Source organism: Buceros rhinoceros, unplaced genomic scaffold (assembly GCF_000710305.1).
Source record: "Buceros rhinoceros silvestris isolate BGI_N320 unplaced genomic scaffold, ASM71030v1 scaffold15469, whole genome shotgun sequence".
In the NCBI taxonomy this organism is placed as follows: Eukaryota; Metazoa; Chordata; class Aves; order Bucerotiformes; family Bucerotidae; genus Buceros; species Buceros rhinoceros.
In genome coordinates, this window is record NW_010432242.1 from 816 (window position 1) to 8,914 (window position 8,099).

At 53.5% G+C, this 8,099-nt stretch overlaps 1 protein-coding gene across 1 annotated transcript in view; it reads left to right on the plus strand.

Annotated features, from left to right (window-relative positions):
• Positions 1-1,067: 1,067 nt before the first annotated feature.
• PEMT (phosphatidylethanolamine N-methyltransferase) overlaps positions 1,068-8,099 on the plus strand; it is a 38,035-nt gene continuing 31,003 nt past the window's right edge. Inside the window, exon 1 of the mRNA XM_010143707.1 lies at positions 1,068-1,172. Within this exon, the coding sequence (XP_010142009.1) occupies positions 1,080-1,172 (93 nt within the window). The 5' untranslated portion in view covers positions 1,068-1,079. The remainder of the gene's footprint in view (positions 1,173-8,099) is intronic.

Genomic DNA, 8,099 nt, shown 5'->3' on the forward strand with positions numbered 1-8,099 from the left:
TGCCCCAAGACAACGCAGGAGCCATTCCCAGGGCCTTTACTCTTGGCTGTGAGAGGTGGCAGGTTTAGCAGCCCCTCTCTGTGAATCCTGCTGCAGCTCTGGTTCCTTTGAGAAACCAGTGTGGAGCCAGTGGGAATCTCTCTCCTGTCTTTCGATGTCTTTTCGAGCTTTTCCTGTCCCCGGCATCCAAAGGCCTTGCAAACACAGCTGTGTTTGGGAAGCAAAAGCGTTCCATGTCTCAATGTTGTCTTGATTTTGATTCAAGCGAGGGAAGGGCTTGGGCTGGGCTATTTTGTCTTTTGTTTTCCAAGTTTTTGGACAAAAAAAAAAGAAGGCGCTGGCTGTTTTTCATCCAAATACCACTGCAGGGAGAAAGGGCAGGGAGGGAGAAGTAGCATGGCTTCTTGCACGTAAAAATGCTGACAATGTCAGGGAGCCGTCCTGGGGAAAATATCTCTTTCTTAAAAGGAGAAAGGGTGGAAACCAGCGAGCTCTAAGGGGTTTTTTATTGTTGTCATTAAGACAGGAAGGTCTTTTGCAGCTTGCTACAATGCAAATACATCTCCCTCACTGCGGAGGGGGTTTGCATCACTCACTCTTTATGGAAGGCAAGTTTGAGGCTGACACGGGTTCGTTGCCTGGAGTTTCCGTGCAGAGCAGCATCGCTGGGACAGTTCTCAGTCACCAGGGACACTGTGGAATGGTGCTCCCTTTACCATGGCTTGGAAACACACTTGGGTTGGCAGCTGCCCCATGGCGCTGGTGCTCGTCCTGACAGCAGCAGTGTCCTCACGGTCACTGCTGCCAACATGGGGCTCCCTGAGAGCCTGGTGCCCGTGAGGTGTGGGGGGGCGACAGCTTGGAGGAGCCCTCATCCTTCTTCTTTGCTTCGCAAGGTGCTTCAGAAGCTGAAAAACGCGTTGCATGGGGCTGTTAAAAGATTTGTCTACTCTCACAGGGCAGCTAATGTGTTTGATTTGAGACGAAGTGCCTCGTGTTTGGGTGAAACGCCCGGTGCCCCCCCAGGAACCTGCACACCCAGTAACTGGCTCTTCTCCCCTCAGGTGGATGTGACAGCCATGGCGTGGCTCTTCGGCTATGTGGACGTGACTGACTCTGGCTTCATTGCGGCTGTCCTCTCCATCGCCTTCAACCCACTCTTCTGGAACGTGGTAAGAGCTGCCTGCGCGCTGGCAGCCCTGTTATGTTTAGCCTTCCTTTGCCAGGACTCTCCTTCGGGCCACGCTAGAGGACAAAACCTCTTCTGGGGAAGTCTGCTGGGCTGAGTGGGGTGAGCAGTGCTCAGTTGTTAGGCATTAGAAGTGGGTGAGCAGGGAGCTGCGTGGCAGAGAGCTCCTGGGGCTGAGGCTGGCTGTGACGGGTGTCCCAGAGGAGGGGAAGGCGGGAGCCAGCATGGGATGCAGAAGAAATTAGGAGGTGAGCTTGAGAGCAATCAAACTATCCTTCAGCCACCTCTGCTGCACCTCCCACCCCAGCAGCCGGGCACTGGTCACTGCTGGGACTGAGCATAAATGGCATTAAGCCCCGGCAGGGGGCTGCACTGCATGCCTTGCCCGCGGCTTCCCCTTGAAATATGTTGGCAGCTGGTTGTGGGGATGGCAGGAAGCAACACCAGTCAGCAGAAAGTTATCCTGAAGAAACTCCCCCTCCATCATGCTGGCAGAGAGCTGCAGAGCTGGCAGCAGGCCAGCCCTGAGCAGGGCTACCTGTGGATGGGCAAGGCTGGCTGTGTCTTTGGGTGCCATAGTGCTTCAGGAGCCACGGCTGGAAGCATCTCTGCTGCCCTTTACCACTGCGGTTTGGTGCCTCCCTGTTCAAGAGGATCTTTGCTGGCCCCGTTCTGGAGCGTTGCAGAGCCAATGTGCTGAGCAGGGAGCCCCAGTCGGTGGCAGCATGAGGTGACTCCCCCCCCGCAGCACCCTCAGCAGCACAGCTGGGGTCTGGAGTGAAACCTTCTCCCTGCGCAGGTTCATGGGAACAGCGGGTCACCTCAGCCAAGATTCCCCAAACTTGCCTGCCAAAGCTCCCCGCAGGGATTCTCACCCTGGTGAAGTCTCCTTAAAAAGGCCTTATTTTTCCAGAGAGGGAGGACTCAGCTCTCTCTCAGCGTGGGGGCTCTTGAGGTTGTCTCACGCTGGGCTTTGGAAAACCGAGGTTCTCCTGGCTGTGAGTCACTTTGGAAAACTCTGTCGGAGCTCTTTGTTGCAGCCTCCCTAATTTTTCATGCAACTCGTTATTAAAAAGTCTCACGGGGTCTGAAATGTGAACTAGAATCTGCCACATTATTTCGACTGTGGAGTCATCACGTAACATAAAGAATCTATGAACAAGAAGATTCAGGATGTGGTCTCGGGGAGGGGAGAGACCGGCTCCGGCGAGAAACTGCGTAAAAGGGAAAGAAAAAAAATACTTTATTAGCGTCTGCTGCTACGGCTGCGATGCGCGGGACGCCTGCAGCTTGGGAAATAGCATTGATTTTTTTGGGATCGAGAGTTTGGCTGCTGCTAAAGAACAGGGAAAGCTGATGTAACGGCAGAAAGTTTGTTGCTCTGCGTTGCTGTCGTCCCCTTCCAGCGTCTGAGGAGCAGTTGGCGGCAGGTGGCACTGCAAGCAAGATGTGCGGGGCCTGCGCCTGGGAGCAGAAGGCACCTCTGCAGGGGTCTGCAGTGAGCAACCTCAGATGGTGTGCTGGTGGAAGGCTCTGGGGAGGTGAGCGTGGCACAGTCCTTGTGCCTCCGTACGCTTGCTCTGCCCGAGCATCTCCCTGTCCAGTCCTGGTGTGGAGCTTACACCAGGCACTGCTCGAAGGCTCTTGCAGGGGGGCTGTGGGAGCTGCAGCCCTCAGCACGCCGCTGCTATCAGGTGCATTTTAACAGGAGTGGCTCCAGCCATCCCTGGATTTTCCCTGACCTGCTTCCTTCACCTCCTCCTCCTCCTTCTCTCCCTGTGAACAGTGTCACCTGCACTTAGCCAGCAGCTCTTCGGTTGTTCTCTACATCCTGCACAGTCTCCCTTTGTCTTTTGCCACTTGAGTTCCTTTCCAGCAACTGAAATCAATTCTGCGTCTGAATTACTTTGGGCTTGCAAGAGCTTTTCGTGCAAAGACTGTATTTCCATGCAGAGCCGTGCTCTCTGCTGTCTGTGCTTAGTAAATAATGTGGGACCCTGGTCAAAAACCCTCCTGTGCGTGAAATTCCTGATTCGGGTAGGAACTGGGTGGGGACACACCAATTTAGTTCAGTGTCTTAACTCCCGGTGTCTGCTGAACTCCGGCCAGGTCTGCATCTCACAGAGTCTGGCACCAGGTTGTCCTCGCTGTGCAGCGCCTCGGAATAAATATGTGGTGGGGAAGCCCTGGCTCTGTGGGGTGCTCAGCCGATGGAGAGGTCCATCTCGAGGCCTCGAGCATAATGAGGTGTTTGACCTGGTGAGCACCAGGCGTGGGTTTTTTGGGACAAAACCTGCAGAGTTTGGGGGTGAAGTGTGAACTCCAGAGGCTGGGGGAGAGCATCACTCCAGATAAAATCCTGTTGCTCATCAGGTCAATTTATGTGCTTCATTTAAGACAGCAATTTAAAGGACCAGAGCCTAAGTGGGGCAATTTGCAGAACTCCAGCTGGGCTGTGCTGATGCTCTCCCCTGTTCTCCACAGGAGAGAAAAGCTCACCAAAAATAGCCTCAGCACTCCCAGTTCCTACCCTCCTCCCTGCAGGCATGTGCCGGGGGTACTATGAATGTCACCCTGGGGTCACCCACTCAGTTTCCCCACTAAAGCCAGGGCTCACACCCCCTCTTCTGCTTCCCCCGCTCCATGCCAATTAAAATCGTGCTGGTCCCTGGGTGGCCCCAGGTTACGTTGTCCATGGCACAGCTTGGGTTTGTTCCTGCACTGTTCTGGTTTTTTCCCTTTTTTTTCCATCTCCCCTCCTTCTTCTGTCTCTGCTCTCCCACCTGCCGTGGCTATTACAAAAGGAGCTGCTGGGAGCCATGATCACGTGTGAGGCACGAGTGTGGCGGAGCCATTTTGGGGATGAAGTCCCTTAAAACACCCCAGGGGTGTTTTAAGGCAGCCAGGAGGCCTGAGCTGCTGTGGGGCTGTAGCAGAGCACCTAGCGAGGAGTAGGCACGTCGCTGGAGCCGTGCCATAAAGCATTAATGAGGTCAGAGCGGCAGAAACTTCAATAAATCCCATCTGCGTTTCAAAAGCCACAGAACGATGTCAGAAACTTCCCATCCCTCAGTAACTAAGGAAGGTATTAAATAACAACTCCTCTGGGACAAACATTTTGGGCCAGGAGAGGCAGATAACTTGCGTGCAGGAGGCTTTACAGAGCTGGCTGAGCCTTGGCACACGGGTTGTTTCTAGAAAGCTGGAAGGTTTCTGACACTCTCCATAGCAAACAGGCGAGTGGCGCAGCCGTGAGCCAGGTAGTCTGACGTCCATCACCACGCAAGAGAGTTTCAAGTGGGGAGCGCATCCATCAGCAATCTTTTTCTTGATTTGAGCCTCTTAAAAATTTACGGCTGGCGTCACGGACCGATTTAGAAATGGCACATCTTCAGCAGCCGCCCGAGAGCTCCCTCCTCCCATCACCTCCAGTGACCCCCTCACATCTCACGGGAATCTGCAGGGCGAAACCTCAGATGTCACGGCTAGGAACAGGCTTAGCATAATTTTGTGTGATTTTGAAGCAAATAAACCCCATCAGACAAACGTGGTTTTGTTCTTCAAGGTTGCAGCTTTGCCTGTTCGGAGTAACAAGATCTGTGTTCTCCACTTCTGTCAAGTGTTTAAACTGCATGAAGTTTTGATTAAAGTAGTTGCACAGGGACCTGGGCTGACAACGCCTGGCTCCTGATGGATGTGCATCTCTTGGTTCATTTATTTTTAATTTTCCATCTTTTTCTCCTTCTTTGGAGACTGGAGGAATCTGCCAAGTGGATAAGAAGTGCTTGCGCAGGGGAGGGGGGAGTTTGCAGGCGCTGGCAGCCTGATTTCACCTCCCTCTGACCACTTCTTGCTAAATTCGGAGGAAGGCGCCTGGCCCAAAACCTCCCCACGCTGCTGGGGAGTGGCTGGGAGCTGTGGAGATTCAGACCTCCAAGAAGCCTTTCAAGAGACAGGAGAAAGCGCCCAGTGCTGGGGGATTTCAGCAGCTCCCGCTATCTGTGGTACAGAAGGGAAGGACTGAGCAGTGGTTTGATGCTGGTGTGTGATGGTGGTGTGGGGAAGAGAAACCGCAGGGTCTGCAATGGCTGTGCGAGGGGCTGGGGCTGGAGCAGAGCCTCGCGGGGAGCACACCTCACGTAGCTGAAGTTTATGGGGTTGGGAGATGAACGAGTCATAGTGATTTATTGTGTTTTTTCTGGCCTTCAAATTCTGCAAAGCTGCGAGAGTTTCGTGGGCTCCCCCGCCAACCTCTGCCTGCCCGCAGCAGTGCGTGAGAGCAGAAAACCAGCCCTCCACCACCCCTGGAAAGTGCTTTTAGATGCTGCTGCAGCAGCCACGGCACAGCGACAATGATGATCTGCTTATAACAGATGCTAGATCAATAGCGAGGCTTCAAGCTACGCTGCAAGGCAATTGACTGCAGAAAGTGTTTCTTTATCGGGGTAAAGCTGGGCTTGCAACGAGGCTCCGATTCGCTCCTACATCTCCAGTCTTAAATGTCACCACCGGCTCTGATGCCTTTCATCCTTTGTGCAGGGAGAGAACGCACATTATGCGTAATTGGACTCTCTACCAGGCAGCAATAGCCGTTTTCATTTCCTACAATGCCTGAGAAAGAGCCAGGATTTACTTTTTTTTTTTTATTTTAACTCCCCCAAACAGCATTTAGTGGCAATTTTATTCCAAGTGACTTGGTAACGCTTCCCACTCAGGTGGCGAGAGCTTCACAGCAATGCTGTAATGCGTGCGGCGAGCGGACGGCATAGATTCTCCGACTGTCTCGGAGTGAGTCCTGGCCGGGTGTGTAACACTGTGCCTGTTTGACTCCTAAATTTAGCTTTTCCAGTGTGTCAGCACCGCTGCAAGCCACGTAACAGCCACCAAAACTGGGTCGCATCCTGCAGCCTCCCGGCTGTAGAGACACAATTAGGAGCGCTGTCACCTTGAGGAGAGCCACATCCTTCATCCCAGCATCACTTCCCTGCTGCCTCCCAGCTAGGGGTGGTGGTGGTTTCATCTAAATCCTCTTTGAGAAGCCGTGCAATATCTTTTTACGATGTCCTTGCAGGCTGAGCTGCCTGCGGTGGGAGGGAATCGTGAAGCCCAGCCTGGCCAGGCAGCTGGGAGCTGATATGCTCCATCTGTGTGTCAAACTGGGCAGAGTCTCAGCCCTGGGGGCTCCAGGTGAGTTGGTGACAATCACCGGAACATCTGCCCGGCCACTGTGCACGGGGTCCTGCCACGGCAGCGTGTGCTTGGGCAGCCGAGCTGTTTCCATGCCCGTCCCTAGCGTGGATTTGGGATCCAGCGCCTGCTCAGCTGAGGTCTGAATATGTCTCTCATGTCACAGGCCCTTGTGGATCACAGCCAAGCTGACCCGAAAAACAACCTTCTTTTTTTAGCTTCTACAGAATCCTTCTCTAGAATCCCCGGGTGTTTGTTGTATGTGCTATACTTTTCTTGTTTGGTATTTCTAAAATAAACTGCGGGCTGCTGGCAGCCCTGCTGGAATAAGTCAGCACGCGAACGAAAGATGAGAAAATCTGTTTAAGCCAAGAGTCCTGTTTCCATATGCACCAGAGGTTTATCTGTAGACCCTAGAAGTTGGGAGAGGCTCTTTTGTCTCTGTCCCGCTCCATCTCTGTCCTGCCACACTGCTGCTAAACACTTTTTCCCTGATGACGAGGTGCTGTTCAAAGTCTTGAAATGGCAAGTCTGTGACCACCTACATCCCACAGGACAAGGCAAAAAGTGCAGCCAGAGGTAAAAAAGAAAGTAGTGGGGTCTACCCACGCTGGGAGGTGTGGAAGATGTCGGGTCCTCCTGTGTGGCCCTGGGCTTTGGCAGTGTTTGTGCGTAGCCCTGGGGCTGGGAGCTGCTGGAGCCCCAGGTGGGGAAGCCCATCACCTCCCCCCGGGACATCGGCTGTCTGGGGGGTTCCGCAATCGCAGACGTGAACTGGGTGTTTTCTGGCTGTGCTGTGGTGCAGAGCAGTTAGCAGAAGCCTGCCCAGTTCCCAGAAGGATGGGATCTCCCAAAATAGGCTGCTCTGACGAAGAAATGCAGTGATACACAGTGAGCTGGATGCTCTTGGGAGGTTATTTCCGTAGGACCCGCTTCCATCACGATACAATTCATCCCCTACGTGCCTGGAGACTCGTGGAGGGGAGGAAGGCGTTGGGGATTCGTTCTGGGAGTGCTGGATCCAGTTTGTGGCGGGCTGGTAGCACACAGGCTTGGCACCCCAAATAAATTCATCCTTATTTTCTCTATTTTCTCCCCTCTTGATGAATTCCAAAGGGACATTTACCTCCACTTTCTCATGTGGCAGTAGCAAATGGTTAGTGAAGGTAAAGCAAAACCCTTCTCCTTTTTTCCATCTAGGTTTTGTCCCCAACAGCACAAGTAGCTGGAAATGGCACATGGTAGGAGCACCTACATCCCTGCTCTCTTGAGTGTGAAACCAAATCGTTCAGCAGCCCGATGACAGCAGCACTCGTTGGCATAAGAGGAGCCTCTGGTGCATAAGAGGAGCCTCATCTCAGTTAAAGCAAACGAGTATCTGCCCTCCCCCCGGGGCTGCCTGCAACAGCTCCCTAAATTGCCCTTTCTAAGGCATCCTGGCAAAGCTTTAAATCCCCTGTACCCCAGTCTGGGAAGAAATCGTCGAATTTTGGAAGCTGGTGCTGACACTGATGGAGGACATGAGCTCTGGACCACGTGCCTTGGCCGTGGCTTTGGTTGACACACTGCAGAGGGACAGGAGCAGGGGCTTTGGTTTCGGAGTATGGCCCCAACCCAGGGGCAGGGCTGCGCAGTGCGGTGAAATAGCTCTACCCAGCGAGCCGCTACCTGATTTTCCTTTTCCCAGGCAAGCCACGCGATCCTCCGCGTGTGCTCCCATGCA